The 18,076-nt window shown below is 42.6% G+C and overlaps 2 protein-coding genes across 2 annotated transcripts; one reads left to right on the forward strand and one right to left on the reverse strand.

The window, feature by feature from the left end:
- Positions 1-633: 633 nt before the first annotated feature.
- LOC133278888 (lactosylceramide 4-alpha-galactosyltransferase-like) lies at positions 634-5,490 on the forward strand. The gene is made up of 2 exons (XM_061472097.1): positions 634-1,712; positions 3,976-5,490. Exon 2 carries the CDS (start codon positions 4,027-4,029, stop codon positions 5,083-5,085), a length of 1,059 nt encoding a protein of 352 aa, XP_061328081.1. The 5' UTR covers positions 634-1,712; positions 3,976-4,026; the 3' UTR covers positions 5,086-5,490.
- A 1,431-nt stretch (positions 5,491-6,921) lies between these two features.
- On the reverse strand, positions 6,922-16,559 carry LOC133278889 (poly(U)-specific endoribonuclease-B-like). Its single transcript, XM_061472098.1, has 7 exons — positions 16,019-16,559; positions 11,161-11,260; positions 10,573-10,669; positions 8,823-8,944; positions 8,624-8,736; positions 7,843-7,996; positions 6,922-7,420 (listed from the first exon to the last, which is right to left on the reverse strand). The coding sequence occupies exons 1-7, from the start codon at positions 16,027-16,029 to the stop codon at positions 7,163-7,165; spliced, it is 855 nt and encodes a 284-aa protein (XP_061328082.1). The 5' UTR covers positions 16,030-16,559; the 3' UTR covers positions 6,922-7,162.
- Positions 16,560-18,076: the final 1,517 nt, after the last annotated feature.

The following is an 18,076-nucleotide window of genomic DNA, read 5'->3' on the forward strand; positions in this document are numbered from 1 at the left end:
TGCCTGTAATGGGAACACAAGTGCCTGTACCATGGACTTTTAAAGTTAGGTGAGATAAAGCTGGCTGTGGCTTCTACAAAGCCTGGGCAAAGCTGATGCAGTGATAGACCTGAGAAGTACATTGGCTGACCAGCTGGAAAGCATCTTTGCAGAAAAGGACCTGGTGGTCCTGTGGGCAACAAGCTGACCAGGAGCCAGCAGTGTGCCCTTGTGGCAGAGGCAGCCAACAGCCTGCTGGCCTGCATTCTGTAGAGCAATACCAGCAAGGCCAAAGGAAGCAATCCTTCCCAACTGCTTGGCACTGGTGAGACACATCGGGAGTGCTGTGTCAGGTTCTGGGTTTCCCAGTAAAAGCGAGACACGGATACACTGGAGATTATCCAGTGAAGGGCCACTAGGATGAGAAAGGGAATGGAGTATGTGCTGTGTGACGAGTGAGAGAACTCTTGATCATTTTTCTTTAAAAAGAGCAGATTTGGGAGGGGTCTTGTCAAAGTGTATAAATACCTGATTGAAGGTGGCTGGGGCAAAGAACACAGGCCAGGCTCTGTGGAATCCAGTGATAGGATAAGACATAATGGATACAGACCAAAACACAAGAAATTAGAATGAAAGGAATGGTGGTGAACCACTGGAAGAGGTTGCATAGAGAGGTTGCAGAGTCTCTGTCCTTGGACAATGTTGAAAGCCAAGAGGACATGGTCCTGAGCAACCTGCTGTAGGTGATGCTGCTTTGAGCAGGGGAGTCAGACAAATGGTCTCCAGAGGTGCCTTACAACCCCAGCTGTTCTGTGACTTTGTGACTAGATAAGACCTGACCTGGGGCCTGGAGAGATCCATCGATGAAAGGGCTGGGAATAACATAAGATGCCTTCCACAGACCTTCCCTAGTATTGGCATCTTATGAGTCTATCCAGGGTGCTGCAGTGCTTGGAAGGATGTAGGGAGGGGAGAGTGGTCGGGACTACATAGACCTGACATTTGTTGCAGCCAACTTGGTAGAAACTGCAGTAAACGCTACACTTAGTGGCTGTATGGATAAAGGTGACATTTTGTAAATGCGTGAACATGTCTTCTGTAAGGGACAGTCAGCTGCCATTGAGTACAGGGACAAGGGGAACCTGTCAAGAAACGAGGGACACCTGAATTTGGCAAAGTCATTCAATGAAGTATCTGATGTAAGAGGGAGTATTCTCTAATGAATGACTAAATTAATTGGTCTAAAGAGTGTGTGTTCAAAGGAGCATTCAGAACTGAAGTCTTGGGGTGGGAGGAGACAGTGATGTGAAACTCAGCTCAGTTATCATGGCAGCTACCCAAACAGCATGAGCACTGGGAATTCTAAGCAAAGGAGAAAACAAAACTAACCGTTTTCCTGTCGTAGTAGAAAGCTTAATGTGTAGCGATAATGGGTTTCGATTCCCTCTTCCTTTTTGAGTGTTGGTGCTTTTTTTCCTCATCAATTTCAAACTAGACGGGTTATTCACAGCACAGCTGCCTGATCTCTGTATCAGCCACTGTAATAGCTGAAGGTATGATGTCACATCCTCCCCAGTCTGTTTGCTATCTCCATGTGTTCAGACTACATCTCTATTTCTTTTCAGAAAAAGGAAGTGCAAGAACATGGAGTTGTAGGTGCTCTCAGAGACACTAACCTCTTGAAAACCTCCAGCTGAGCAGTCACTTCTGTGGTGTCTTGAAAGCAGGAACAGGTGAGTAGTATTTGCAGTTTCTGTGCAATGGGACTTGTAATTTCAGAGGAAGGTAGAGAGCCACATTTCCTGCGTTTGTTTTGTGAAATAGATGGACTGGCTAATGCAGCGTCTAAAATGTCCTCTTATCCACTGCAAAAGCGGGTAAGAGGATTTCTGAGTGTATTGTAGTAGACGTTCTTGCTCTTACTAAAAATATGCATGTAACCTTGCAGCTTGATCACCGTTAGCGCCACTCTTTCCTGCTTCCTCTACAGCAAAGACTCTGTCCCCTCCAGCCTGTACCTCCTTTCTCTTCTAAAGCTTATCAAGCTAAAAATTATTTACATGATTTACCACAGTTGTGGTGTGGAGGGAGAAATGGGTATGTAAAAAAACAGTATTTTGTTTTCTTTGTTTTATGTTTTTTTTTTTCCTGCCTGTAACACTCACAGCACATGCTGGTGTTTTTCTTCAGGAGAAAAAAGTGTTCCGCAAATCCAGACCTGATGATTTGTGTACTGGCTGCCTCTTCTCTGTCCCCCAAGCCCCACTGCCTTGTGAAGGGAGAGTGGTGGCTGTGTGCTGTTGCACTGGAAACCTCCCAGTGTGGCTGACAAGCCATTTTCTGGCTACATGGATTGTTCAGTGTGTCACCCAGCCACAGTACTTAGGGATGAATGACAAATGGATTGTGCCAGCTTGGTTCTCTTTCCTGTCTGTTTGGTTACAGCTGGTTGATTAAAGCTTTTGCTGTATCCTGAAGCTCTCTGTTCTGGATTATGGGGATCTGGAGATGGAGCAGAGGGAGGCAGGAGAAATCATAGAATTATTTAGGTTGGAAAGGACATTTAAGATCATCAGGTCCAACTGTAAACCTAGCATTGCCAAGTACATCACAAAACCACATCCCTAAATGCCACCTCTACGTGTCTTCCGGCATAGCGACTTAACTACTTTCCTGGGCAGCTTGTTCCAATGCTTGACAATCCTTTAAGTGAATAAATATTTCCTGATAACCAGTCTAAAACTCCTCTGGTACAACTTGAAGCTGTTTCGTCTCATCCTAAATGCCTTGCTGCTTCTTCATGTGCTTTTGTGCACTGATCTTTGGGGCCGCAGTGGTGCACTCAGGAGGTGCTGGTTCTGTTTTCCTTCACTTTAAGGGAAGGCAAGGGCCGAAATACTGATGCTAATGCTGAGAATGTAGCTAGAATGACTTCTTTTTTTTGTTGTTGCTGTCAAAGAGAGAAAGTAAGGATAGGGTGGAGGTGGGATTGCATATCCATCACCTGGCAATTCCACAGGTCACAGTCAGCATGGCCTTTTCATCCTGGGTTGGTGACCATTTGGTTAGACAGCACCACCTACCAGAGGAGGTAGAAATGAGGACTTGGCAGGGGAGTAGGGTTGGGAAGCAGCCTAGAAACTCTCTCTACCTAGTCAGTTCTTATCCTTACTGTCTGCATCTGCCTTCAAAGCTGCTGCTGCTTTCTATCAATTCCCCTCCCATTATTCATCCATTTTGCTACCCTACAGTGCCATGAAAAATGGGCCAGGCTCTATGTAGGGGCAGGCGGTTGTTTTTGAAAGGCAGCAACTGCTGGATCAACAGCCTGGGAAGCTGAGGGCTCTTGATATGAACTGACAGAACTGGGGGTTTGGTATTTTTGTTTGGCTCTGGAACAGGCAGCTTGTGTATCAGGAGAAAAATACCATAATGAGAAGTTTTCATCGGAGCAGCAGATCCACACAATAGCTGTTGACAGAGCTCCAGGAATATTCATCAGGTTCATTCCTATTTCCTTGTCCTAGGGTTTTTTGCATATTTGTCTCATGTACAGAATAACCTGAAATTCTAGATGATAGATAAAGCCTCTAATGGTGTTCCCAGTTTGTTGTGCACCAACGTGAAGGCATGCCATTTGTGCATCAAATGCCATATGTCCTTCCAAGCAGCAAGCACAACTTACATGGGTAACATACATGGACAGAACTGAGGATCAGTCTGGGTTTGTGATACACAGGAAAGAGAGACTTGTATTTTATGTTTGAAACATGGGGATGCAAAGATGGGCAGTAGTTTCTGATGTGAGATCTGAAGGCCCTGTGACAATATGGAGAAGCCAGGAGACTGTTTCAGAAATGACCAAAAGGCATAATTTAGGCATGCTGCCCTGAGGTGGCAGAAGGAGAGTTCTGCTGTGCCGTGGTGTTGTCCAGAGGCTGTCCGTGGTCTGCTGCCTTTTCTGTCAGTGCCTTTTTCTTCTTTTCTCCTCTTCAGATCACGACTGTCTTGGGAGAGCAGGCTCTGGCTGGAGCAAGACTGTCCAGCATGTCCAACTGCCTGCCAAAACTGACCACAGTGCTGCTCAGCCACAGGCTCGGGGCTCTGTCTATCCTCACTGTTTCCTTTTTGTTCTTTGCTTCTGTCATGTTCTACTGGAGAACTGGAGAGGACGCTGAGAGCCAGCTCTACAGCTTGCCTACACAAAGCAGGTGTGAACTGGTTTTGCCTTCCCTTCCCCATCCTACTGCCAGTGGGCCCCCTCCTTCCCCAGGGAATGTGTTTTTTGTGGAGACATCGGAGCGAACTGACCCAAGTTACCTGTTCATGTGCTCTGTGGAGTCAGCAGCGAGGACGCACCCTGGGACAAGGGTCGTGGTGCTCATGAAGGGCTTGGCAAACAGGAACGCCTCGTTACCCAAACACTGGGGCTTCTCGTTGCTGAGCTGCTTCCCCAATGTGGAAATCCAGCCCCTGGACTTGACAGAGCTTTTCTCTGGAACACCTCTGGCAAAGTGGTACTTGCAGGCTCAGCAGCGCTGGGAGCCTTATTTCTTACCTGTCCTGTCCGATGCCTGCAGAATTGCCATCATGTGGAAATTTGGTGGCATCTACCTGGACACAGACTTCATTGTGCTTAAGAACTTGAAGAACCTCACCAATGCCCTTGGTATTCAGTCTCAAGATGTGCTGAATGGGGCTTTTCTGTCCTTTAAACCCAAGCATGGGTACATAGAGCTTTGCATGCAGGACTTCGTAGACAATTACAATGGCTGGATCTGGGCGCACCAGGGGCCAGGTCTCCTAACACGTGTGTTTAAGAAGTGGTGCTCCATCAGTAATATCCAGAGCACTATGAGCTGTAAAGGTGTGAGTGCTCTTCCCTCAGAAGCCTTTTATCCCATTCCCTGGCAGGACTGGAAGAAGTTATTTGAAGCCATCAGCCCCTCAGTGCTTCACAAGCTCCTTGAAAACACCTATGCAGTGCATGTATGGAATAAACTGAGCCATGGGACAAGGTTAGAGATCACATCCCAGGCTTTGCTGGCTCAACTCTATTCTCAGTTCTGCCCTGCTACATATGCAAAGGTGAAGAAGGACTCCTGAAGATCAGCCAGGGCCTGCGGTATGACCTGTGGACCTTTGGCTGCAGGGAAGTTCTCCAACCTGAAGGACACTCAGTGCCTTTCACCTTCCACAGAGCAGGTATTCCGTGTGACAGCTCAGTGATTTTGTACCATTTCCAGTATCTGCCTCAGACCCTACGTGCTTCAGATGAACCAGAACCTTATTTTGGACTCTTTTGCACTTCAGTAGCTCTTGGTGCTGCAGAGAAAGGTGAATTTGTTCATCAGTGCCTATCAGTTGCTGGTCTATTGCTGTTATCTCATTGTTCCTCTTGTGTATTATACCTCAAAAGCCTCTCTGTAGTTTCAACAGCTGTAGGAACCCTTGGCTTGTTCTCTGTAATGTTTCTAAGTATGTAAATAAATGCCAGGCTGTGCTATAGGACATGGGTTACTGTAGCTTAGGACCAAATTCCATGAGTGGTAAAGCCTCCTACGGCTGATGAAGTATATGGGGAGTATATGAAAAATTCTTAAAGAAAGGGAAAACATTTTAAATCCCTGCAGGGGTCTGTGTAAAGTCTTTCCTGTTTTCCAAAGGTACTTTATTTCATAGAATCATAGAATCATAGAATAGTTAGGGTTGGAAAGGACCTTAAGATCATCAAGTTCCAACGCCCCTGCCATGGGCAGGGACACCTCACACTAAACCATGCCACCCAATGCTCTGTCTAACCTGGCCTTGAACACTGCCAGGGATTGGAGCATTCACAACTTCCCTGGGCAACCCATTCCAGTGCCTCACCACCCTAACAGTAAAGAATTTCTTCATTATATCTGATTTAAACTTCCCCTGTTTAAGTTTGAACCCATTACCCCTTGTCCTGTCACTACAGTCTCTAGTGAAGAGTCCCTCCCCAGCATCCATACAGACCCCCTTCAGATACTGAAAAGCTGCTATGAGGTCTTCACGCAGCCTTCTCTTCTCCAGGCTGAACAGCCCCAACTTTCTCAGCCTGATTTTTTCCTACTGTTTTACATTCCACAGCAATAGGCCAATTTTTCTGGTCCTCTTCAGGAAAACAGACAGACAAAAGCAGTTTTTACCAGTGTGACTAAAGATCCTTGCTTTGTTGAAAAAATCTTGTGGGATGTGCATATCTAACCAGTCCTTGACACACTGAGGGTGTCAGTATATGCCTTTTTCTGCATTGCTATGGGAAGGAAAAGCATTGCATTCCTTTTCACTTGAATATTGAACACATTGTGGAAAAACAGAGGCAGGCATGTCCACATAAGCAGAAGGACCAGTGACCAGGTCCAGGACTAGGACCAGGTGTCCTCAGTGATCTCATTACTGTCACTGGGGATCTAGTAAATGGATTATGTATGGACATTCATCTAACGCTTATGCAGGTTACACAAGCAGGTAAGTGACTTCAGGCATTGCTGCCTGTAATGGGAACACAAGTGCCTGTACCATGGACTTTTAAAGTTAGGTGAGATAAAGCTGGCTGTGGCTTCTACAAAACCTGGGCAAAGCTGATGCAGTGATAGACCTGCTGTTGATCTGATGGATCTGATGACCATTCTCACAGCTGAAAGCATTTCCTATGTGTCCAAGGCACTGTAATTGTAAAAATGCATTTGAAATTAATGTTGTATTAAATGAGAAGAAAAGAACGTCTGGTTCTGTTTGTGCCAAATCAAAGTTCCTGTCGGAAGGCAACATGTAAGCAATGTGTGATTATTTCTTTTTCAGATATGCAGTAGCTAACAAATAAGAGAAATATGTATCAATTTTAATATGACCTTTCCCTAAATTCCATTATCTGTTTAAAAGTATAGGGTTATCATGCATAAAGGAAGGCTGATGTAAGTTTGATCCAGCTTTTAATATGAGCAGAAATATGTCTCAAGACTTGTCAGACACTGAGCCATGGCACACTGTTGATTAAACACTCCATTGCAGACCAAAAGCAAATGAGTCATCAATTTTTACTCAAAATCAGTTGTATAAAGCAACACCTCAACTTACTCTGCTATTTGGTCCCTATTCCTTTCCCTTCTCCTCTTTCCCTACCCCCCCAAAAAATGTTGCCTGATCACTCTAGGTACTAGTCTTCACTACCAGTGTTGAGGAGTACTGGATATGCTGTTCCAATGTGGTGACCATGGCGGCAAACAACTATCTGTAGCTTGTATTCCTCTATCATCACTGTTTCACGTGTGACCTTTCCTTCAGACAGCAGGAAAATGATGGTGTAAAGGGCAAATTCAAACTCCGGGCTGACACCAATAAAGGTGCTTCCAATTGGCTTGACTGAGCCCTTCCAGCTGAACTGGATGCTCAAAACTTGGTCATCTTTGTCAGGCTGAAAGCACAAATAGAACAATGAATTATTTCCGAAACAGCTGCAGCCAGGCAGATAGAATTTCTGACTCAAGATTTTTGAGAGCATTGTGAGATTCAGTCATCCTTGCTTTGCCAGGGTGTTATAGCTGGAGCACAGCCTTTTCCCTGTCTTCTGGAGAATGTGTGATCATTTATCTCAGTTAAGTTTCAGCAGTGTTGTGATTCTGTAACCACCATTACTACTTTTTAAAATAGGGTTTACAAAACAAAAAAAGAAGCTAGACCTGAGGGCATGCTCATATTTCTTCTTATATACACCTAGGCAAATCAGATTCAAAACACTTGAGCCTATGATGGCATTGTTGTGCCTTGATTCATTGCCACAGCTTTTATCTCCATATCCATTTGTCTTACTTGCAAAGGCACCCTGCTTGTTCTTACCCTGGTTTTGTTCTTCCGAGTGACATATCCCCTGTAATCGATTTGGTTGCGCTTTTCCTGAAGGTAAAATTGCACCCAGTTGTGCAGACCTAATATCTGTTTACCACGCCTCGTTTCTCCAACAAAAACATGTTCAAAACCACAAGAATCAGGGCTGTAATAAACCAAAGAATAAGGTTTATTTATATATAGGTCTCTCGCACTGTTTAAACATTTAAATAATTCAGATGGGCATAGGTGAAAGGTAAGATGTACAAGCTTGGTTAGGCTGATTTATGAGTAGTTTTTTTATCTGTCTGGATTTGTTAGGTTTTCTTTCTTACTTTGCACAAATATTGCAATAAAATCTAGCCACAACGTCTTAATTGGATCATGAAGGTTGCTAGTAAGTGCCACAGATGCATCACTGCTGCTTATCCAGATTTTAGCAGGGCTTCTGGCACTGTCTCCCATAACAGATTCATAGACAAACTGACAAAGTACAGATTAGAAAAGTGGATGATGTGGTAGGCTGAAAGGTGGATGGATGAATGAATATATGTCTGTGGTTGAAGGCCTGTGATTAGGGACATAAAATGCAGCTGGAGGCAATTCACCAGTTGTGTACCCCAAGGGTCAGTACTCCTAGTATCAGTAAGTCTTTAAACACAATCTCTGTGGGAGCAATGAATACCTGAGGCTGTCTTTCAGTCCTTTGTGTAACAGACAGCAGTTTGGCTTATATATTTACCTAAATCAGAGAAGTGGAGAGATTAGCAGGGGCCATATCCATTCAACATACCTGTCTCCTCTTTTCCTGGGGTAGAGCTGGAACCAGATGTCATAGAGCTGATGTTTGAAATCGGCAACGTTTGGCTTTGCTAGGTTTTTTTTAAGCAGATATTCATGAGCTAGCTGAAGGATAGAATACCAGGATATATGCAACAGTTTAGCTTTTAATTCAGTGTTTTTAGTGACTTAAAAATATCTGTGTTACTCACTTTCATTACTTTTGTCGCTAAGATAGCATCAAGAAAACGATTGTTTTCAGCTATTTCTTCTGGAGTCACTACCTCTGCTACACCAGTTGATGTCTCATAGTTGTCCAATAAGGAAATAAAGGCTGCAAAAAAAAAGAGAAACTTTCAGCATGCTCATTCTGATGAATGAAGGCTTAATAGTACCTGTGATCCAGACACTGGAGAGTGCCATAATGGAAAGATGCCACATAATATGCCTTGACAGGCCTTAGAGAACAATGCTGCTTTATTTGTCAAGTTTCATTCTTGGGTACATTGTTAGGTGTAAGCCTGGGGGTGACTACAGGCTAGAACACTGCTGGACTTCTTTTTAAGATAAACAGCTCACTATTGATCTTCTTTATGGAACCAGGTGCTGAAGCAGTAATGACCTTATTTCTGGCCATCAAAATTACAGACAACTTACAAATTTGAACTAAGCTGGTGGGAGGCTTTGTGAGCCTTAGTTCAGGAGAGGAATAATACAGCATAAACCTATACAAGATGGCTTGAGCTTGGGCATGTGGCCACTGAGCAAATGGGTTAATTTTCTCCTTTTCACCCCTTTTGCTCCCTGCCATCACTTCATCTACTCATGCTCATCACACCAAACTGATAGAAAAGTACATGAGGTCAAAAACCTAAGTAATTCCCTGCCAAGTTAGTGAGCTGAAGGAAGTTGGTGTAAGGTTTGCTGAGTACCAGAGCTGCCCTCACTTAAGGACAGGATTGTGTGGCTCAGAGAGGAGTGGGGGGAAACAGAGAAAACCAGTGCTCCCCATTATGCCGGCTGTTTGATTAAAGTAACTCTATCCGGAGAAAAGAAAATCAGGGAAGGAAACATGCATTCATAGACATGCTTGAAGTATAACCTTCCACAGAGATGCAAGCAGTAGCTGTGGACTTTGTGTTATCTGAAAGGGCTAGAAGCTGTGAGCAAAGGAGAAAAGATGACTGACATCTTTATCAATACCCAGAATAACATCAAAGCAATGGTAAGCCTCTCTTCCATTTCACTTTGTAGTGGAAGAACCACAGAGAAATTTAGATCTGGCTAAGGACAAGGATGTTCTGCCTGAGGCTACAGGTAACATCCATGCAAATGTTGTGGGAACTGGAGCACCTCCCGTATGAAGACAAGCTGAGAAAGTTGGGGCTGTTCAGCCTGGAGAAGAGAAGGCTGCGTGGGGACCTCATAGCAGCCTTCCAGTACCTGAAGGGGGCCTATAGGGATGCTGGGGAGGGACTCTTCATTAGGGACTGTAGTGATAGGAAAAGGGGTAATGGGTTAAAACTTACACAGGGGAAGTTTAGATTGGCTATAAGGAGGAAATTCTTTCCTGTAAGGGTGGTGAGGCACCTGGAATGGGTTGCCCAGGGAGGCTGGGAACGCTCCATCCCTGGAAGTATTCAAGACCAGGCTGGACGAAGCCTTGGGTGATATGGTTTAGTGTGAGGTGTCCCTGCCCACGGCAAGGGGGTTGGAACTTGATGATCTTAAAGTTCTTTCCAACCCTAACTATTCTGATTCTATGATTCTAAGTACTTTCAAATTACATAAGGCCTGATCCTCATCACCATCTAAATTAAATAGGATGTTATATATTAGCAAACACTTAAAACCCAACACAGATTCTTCATGTCATTTCCATCATTAACAAAAGAATGTTACTTTTACATTTTACATTAACAAGAATGTTAATGATTTACATCATTAACAAAAGAATCTCACTTGCAAAAGTTTTTATGCTCTTCAGGTGCTCTTCATTTACGTTGTGAAACAGACGTCTTGCTGCGCTGTCACCTTGCTGCACAGCACCTGCTTTTCCCTAGGAGAAACATTAGAGTAAGACAATGAAAGAAGTAAGATGTCCTTAGAGGAGACAGTGCCTGCCTTTATAATAATCAAAACAAACCCCATAATGCTTTTGGGATTCTTTGTTAGGAATTGTCTTCCTATGAAATTTCAACACCACAGTTTGCCATCATCTGCATAATTGGAAAGGTTGCACTCCATCTTCTCCTCCAGGCCACTGATAGAGATATAAATAGGACCCAAGTTAAAAATATATTTATAATATATAAAGATATATTACAGGACCCAAGACAGACACCTGAAAGACTTTTCCACTTGGAACCAACGCCCAGGTAGCATGGATCATTAATGTGTTCTCTGTACTGTTCCCTCTCCCATTATTAGGAAATCCTGCCTATGCATTTAATGGAAAGGATAAAGCACGGGCAAAATGATGTTTTGCCAACACATTTTCCTATAGTACCATATTGCCCTTAATCCTTATGTGACTTAGCAATTGGTTACCTGCAAATCAATTGTGTAGTCTTTCCCAGGCATAAGGCGGTTAACATCCATATCCCACAACTCATTGAAAATTGTAGAAAGTTCATGATTTAGGGCTTCCCTGTCAAGAAATACAGTGAAAAAAGATGTGTGCTGTTATTTCTGTAAATTACTTCTAGCATCTTCTGATGTCACTCTGTGTTCTGGATTTCAGCTTTACATCAGGAGAGCTTTCTCTTCTCCCCCCACCTTCCTGTCAGTGCTGCTCTAAAAAACATAGAGCTCACGGTTCATGCTCCTATCTAAAGAATGCAGGTAAGCTATAAGAAAACTTGAGCCTTCCCTCAGGTTATTTTAGAGTCCTTTTTAACAAAATTTTTGCTAATAAGCCTTCCTGCAGTTTTCCATGCACTGAAATAAATATGAGGATGGTGGTGGTGTTTCATTCAGGAGCATTCTATGTACAAACAAGCAGTGTAAAGCAAGCAGGAGACTGTTATCAACGTGTAGCAACACTACACAACAGAACAGGAAGCACAGGAAGCAAAGCATTCTGTTTTCTAGCAGCAATCTTTTATACACCCTTCCTACCTTCCTGCAAGACGCCATGCTAGAGACACTTTCCTTCACCCATATGCGTGGTTATCCCAGCAAAAAGTTAGTGATGAAGTGTGACCAAGACTCATTTTAAACACAGGGTCTGCATACAATAAAATTCTCTCATGCGCTGATCTCTGATGCACATACAAACCTACCCAGGCTGGTCCTTTCCTCATTTTAATAGAATTTTATCCTGCATAATAGCTTATAGTTTTCAGAAGTCTGTCCATCAATAAGATTAGGAAGGGTTATTATTGTGATGAACCACCCAAAAGTACCTCCAATTTCAAGGGCATTAAGTCTAAACTAATACATAAGACCAAGACAAAGAACAGAGTGAAGAAGAAAGAGAAGTAGATTAATTTTCAAATGACTCACAGTTCAATTAATCCATTACAAACCAGCACATGCACTGATGCCCAGAGAAGGATTGCTTGATGATTTTGTATTTCTCCTCCAAAGTAGATGGCAAGTAAAGAAAAAAATGTGCCAACATTTGTCAACAATGGGCATTTCTTTCAAATAATCATTTGGGCAACTTGCCATGATTTTAACTGATTCTCCCAGACTGAACCAAGGCACTTTCAAGCCCAACTCTGAACCTCCTAAGTGGTTACTGTTACATCTTCTCCTTGTGCTCTGGCCAGGATGGAGAGGCTTGCTGCATCCTCCTGCCAGTGGCAAATTCCATGCTTTTTAGCAGAAAAGAGCAAACAAATATTGTGGTAAGCTGAGAGTCTTCTGATGTGCCAGCCTTGATGTGAGCAGCTTGAGAGCCAGGAAGAGCAAAAAGCCAGCTAGGTGGGCACCTGCCCATTACTGGCAGTGAAACAGCAGAAGTCAGAGCAGAAAAGAGGGCATTAATCAAATGGGGGGAGGAGTACAGCAAGATTTTATGAGAATTCTCTTGTCCTGGATTGCACTTCATGGCTGGCTCAGAAACTACTGGTCTAAGCTGTATATCGAAAGAAACAGAACCAGAAACTATCAAACTGTGCCTGTAGAACTGAGACTTCCTCTCCTCCTTCCATTATTGAGCAATCCTTTTTCTCTGGAATTGTCTGTGTGACTGTGGGATGGAACTCATACAGCCTAAGGTTAGAAGCTCCTGAAAAGCATAAGCAATCTGCGCTTAGCTACTTGAGAGCTTGTTGCCTACAGGAATTCACATCCCTGAGGTAAGAGTCAAAAGCAGCCAGCTGACATTAATGCACCAGATGATAAGATGCAGCAGCTGAGGAGCATATGAACATATGTGGTTTTATATTATATGCAGTATTAGAGTGGGGAAAGAAACCTCCTACAGAAGGGTGGGGCAGACAACCATAACTACTTCATCTGCCACAACTCAGCCTGCCTGTACTGGAATGTGAGCCGTCATGTACCTCAGCTATGCTGGAGGCACCGACAGGCTGGTTTTGCTCAGGTTCTGTGATACTTTGAGATCATTGTTGATGGGAAATCTACAAGGCTCACTTGAATTTCGAACTGGGCTTGAATAGGTGTCAATACCTGAAAAAAGGAGAAGGACTAAAAATTCTAGTATATGGGAGCCAAAGGATATGTTTGTTGTTAGGGTTAAACATGAATATGAAGGAAGATTTTGGGTTGGAACAAGTACTTGCATGGATCTTACAGTGGAGCAGAAGGAGGCTGGCACAGAGGAGCCATATTCAGCCCTTGCCCAAACCCCAGGCTCTGCTTATACTGCAGAAGTGTGGCTTGTGGCATCACATTATCAATACTGGCTATGCAGCCCAAACGAGGCACCTGCTCAACTTCATGTGGAGTTAGCCTCAAGCTGTACCACAGAAGCCACTAACAGCAGCATTTTTATTTATTTTCAGCCATTCATTCTTTCCAAAGTCTCGAGAAGAGCCATTCCTTCTCAAAAGAGCTTACAAATCCACACTAAGCAGAAAACTGTTCATCTCACCAGCTCAGCTGAAGTCCCATCTTCAGGATCGGCAAATTCACAGAATAGGACTGGAGATGTTTTTCAAACTTCATGTCTACATTCATGTTACCTCGGACTGACCTAATTTTATTGGAACACTTTTCTCTTGTGCTCTGCACTCTCCTGCTGTCTATTCCTCTGCATCAGGCTTATTCTATCTATTGGAGTGCCACCACGTCGTGTTTAATACAGTTTTTACTTTGGAAGTAACTACCAGCAGCGGATAGGAGCCTGCTGTCTGATGAACATGCAAGGTATGTGAAACACTGGGGGCAATGTCAGTTGTTTGTTTTGGGGTGGGATGTTTTTGTTGTTGGTTTTTTTTTAAATATATATATTTTGTTCAAAATACATACTATTTTATGTACATATATTTTAGTATGTATGTATTTTGGTAAAAGCCACCTATACAGGAAATCTGTCATTCCTTCAACACCTACTGCTCATTAATTGCTCTTGGCAGATTTGTCCTGTTTTCATAAAGCCTACAAGGCCCTGTTTGATCTTTCCTCCTCTAGAAATGTTATGGAATATTGCATGAGCTTATGGAGGGAAGCTCAAGGTGTCTACTCAGGAGAGGGTTATAGCAAAAGCATACCTACAGATTTCAAACCTCATATTTGTTTAATAAGTATACTTCTACTAAATGTATTCCTGCATTCAGAAAATGTGTCCCAAACCTCTATAGTCACTTAACATTATAAAATAAAAAGCCTTTTCTCTCCTTCTTCTCTGCTGGGTGCTATCACACTATCATCATGAACTTTTCCTCTCCTTTTTGTTGACCCTTTAGTTCCCAGAGCAGAGGTCCTGTACACATTGTAACTTCAGACTGAAATAAAGAAAACTATATCTCTGCCAAAGCAAAGAACTTACTCAGTGGCTTACATACTCATCTTGTAAAAACTCTTTCTGGACAGTCTTTCTTCTAAAAATGTCCATAAACTTAGCTTACATGTAAGAGGTGAAACAACTTCAAACAGAAGCGGCCAAACGCCTTCATGCAAACCCATGACACACAGCATTTAGGTAAGATCTTCTTGGGAAAGAGTATTGTGTATTTACTCTCTGCTCTTCCATACAATTACATGTATGACTCAAACCAGAGATTTTTATCATTAATTCTCAATCCTCTCCCTGTGCTGAAATCTCTCAGTTGTTAGATCTATGCTGGATAAATTAGGGGATAAATTATTTCTTTGCAAGAAGTCTGTCCAATTGGATTTTATTCAGTTGAAGTCTTGCTTAGATGTGCTTATGTGCACAAACCACCCAACAACAAGAACACTAAGTCTGCACTTGTAAGAGATGAGAAAACTTTTTTGGGAGGCTCTTTGCAATAGTAACTCCATTGCACCAGCAATGTGGCTAGAGCAAAAGAATCTAACATCTCCATTTTGTTGCAGCTTTTGAGTGAAACATTAACATGGTGTGTCTGTTTCGTCCAAGTTATTTTCTTCTATGAAACCTTCATTCTATGCAAAACAATGCCCCAAGAAGTCTTTTATTGCTATAAATCAGAAATGACTCAAGACATGAAGCGAATTAAAAGGTCAGTGGCAAATCATGTGAGCAAGTCAACAGCGTCAAAGCAAGAAAAACATGTCTTGCAAATGGGTCAGATGAAGCCCTTCAAAGAAGGTTTGATTTAACATCTCTGAAGTAAATTTACCTTCAGCGATCCTTTGAACATCATCCAATTTTAAAAAGCCTTTAATCGTGGCATAGAGAAGAAAAGCATTTGGAAAGCCTGGTGAGCAGCCATTTACAGGAAGTTCCCAACCATTTAAAAAAATTGGTTCAAATGTTGTGAAATACATGCGTCAGCTTATATGGTTAATAGAAGATACAAACAATTATCTTGATTTTCCTCTTCTGCCAGTGTATACGTCTTTTACTTGAGTCTAGTGATATTTTTCTTAGTTTAAAGCTGGTAGATGAAATAGCAAAGGACAAATAATACAGATTTTGTAGGTGGGAAGAAAAATGTTGTCTATGGACAAAATAAGGGTAGGCAGTTACTGGGCAAACACTTTGTCAGAGCCCTGGGAAGGCACGGTCATGTTTGGAGAACCAATTCTATGTTATCAGCTATGTTTAAGCAAAATCTGATCTCAGCATGAACTTAATTTAGCTAAAGCAGCTTATGTTTCACTTCTCTCCCATTTCGTAATCTGAGTTGGTGAAATAGAATGGAAACAGGAAGTGGGGTTACTGCTGTGCTGCATTTCATGTAACTCCCTTTTATGCATCTACCAGAACAATATATCCCATCCCCGCTGCCCTTTGCATTAGAGAAGCATTAGTATGATTTTCTCTTACCCATTAGCCATGACAGGAATGAGTTATTCTCTCAGCAAACACACTGAAAAGGGATAAGGCAACTGGAAGCTCAGAAATCCTCCTGGTAGTACAAAGCATAGAGCTGTCTCCCTTTTATACTCCGTTTGCTAGCTGAGGACTGTCACTCAGACTGACAGGCAGCTCAGGAACGCAAGGGAGAGGCAGGAGGTGCCAAACCCCACAATAAGACATAGAGTGTAAGGACAAAACGACATCTCACGCCTCTCTCAGTGCAAGCATGCACAAACCAGGAAGTCAGAGCCACCACTATCAGGCTCCTGCTTAATTTTATCACTGCAGGCAATCAGTATGGTAAGGAAAACAGAAGGTGATGGCAGAGAGACACATGGTGACCACCACCTTCTCCACCTGGGTTTTCAGATACAGTTTTGAGATCCTTGTATGAACTTCAGACATGAGTCACAGCATTATATCTAGATTATTTGTTAGCAGATTTTTAGATGGCTGGAAGAATTTTGGCCCTGAAATAAACACTGCAAGTCTGAAAGCCTTGACTGAAATGGACAAGGCCATTCTTGACTTGCTGTTCTACCTACAGTTATTATTTGACAATAAAAAGGAAGATGATAATAAACAGAGGTCGCAAACATTACAGGTGGGGAAGAAAAACAATTTATGCTTGTTTATTTACAGCTTAAATTGCTAGTTACAACCTTGTAAATATTTGGAAGTATTATAATCAGGAAATATTGTATAAAGGCAGCACTTTGCATGTACCACTGGAAGCAAGTGGTGGCAGGTGCTGGCAAGTGGAGGTACCCACTCCAGTACCTGTCCTGGGATGCATGCATTCATCATATGGCTAAACTAACCTTCAGGTGGTTGAATGCTTATTTTTGTTTTATAATTTTAAAATTCTGTTCTTCGTAGCTATTAATTTCAGAAAACCACAGCTTTAGATTTAAACTGTATATATGCATACACAGAAGCCAAAATGGTTTGATGTTAGGCCACCAGTTATAGAAATGGTTGTGTACTTCTGGTCCATGTAGCCTTCAAAGAATCATATTAGAGCCAAACAAAGCTCCCAGTAGTGGAGATACCTGACACATGGAAATGTACAGGGGACAAAACACACAGCTAGCTCACTTAAAAGTGAAGATTCCTTCTTACATTGGTAGGGGATACTTATGTATCTCAAAACTGAATATCCTTAATTTTAACTGAAATTTTCTTTACCCTTTTTTGTTAGTATTTATTGCAGTTCTGGGTAAGCAAGGAGAAAAAATAACAGTTCCTGAATGCAGGAGTTATTTCTCTAGGCTTTAATTTAAAATACAAAAGCCAGTGGGTATAGTCTATCTGTAAGAAAGTTGCAGCTCCTTTATTCACACTAGCAGAAGGAGCCCTGATGGGAGCCCAGGGAATTTCCATTTACAAGCAGCAGCATCAGTGGAGTCAGCAATTTTCAGTTAATATTTGATAAAATTACAGGTCAGATCAGTAGCATCACTAGTAATTTCATAATCATGTACTTAAATCTCTTGTAAAACTTCTATCCTATGATTTAGACATTGAGCTAAGAAAAACTTAAGGATCCCAAAGAGTGTAAAATGGTGTAAACACTGCCAATAGAAACGAAGCGCTGATCAAAGGCAAATGAGATTGGTGCAGAATCTGGGTCATTCCTGGGTCTAACACAGGCTGTAAGAAAACCTGTTCAGAGAGCACCCTTGCTAACACCATGGGTTGGCTTTCTCTACTGAGAAGATCAAACAGTGCTTTGTCAAACTGGGGACACTGTTTGCTGTGCAGGAGCTAAGATCAGGTTTTGCCTGCTCTCTGTTCTTCTTGTCTGGCACAAGGGAAAGGGGAGAGTATTTAGCACTGTCTCACTCACATGTGAACAGCATTTCCAAAGAAATAGGGCAACAGACTTGTGGAAGATGCTCTGCCTGACAAAACTGCCACCTCAAGCATCAGATGCTGACCTATAGTAAGGTCAAGGATCAAGGAAACCCTGTGAATAAGACCTGTTTCTAAAGCATGTAGGCATCTATGTGCATTTCTGGCCTA

Source organism: Pezoporus flaviventris, unplaced genomic scaffold (genome assembly GCF_033815535.1).
Source record: "Pezoporus flaviventris isolate CSIRO_AGI_PZ_B2104156 unplaced genomic scaffold, CSIRO_AGI_Pfla_v1 ptg000070l, whole genome shotgun sequence".
Lineage (NCBI taxonomy): Eukaryota > Metazoa > Chordata > Aves > Psittaciformes > Psittacidae > Pezoporus > Pezoporus flaviventris.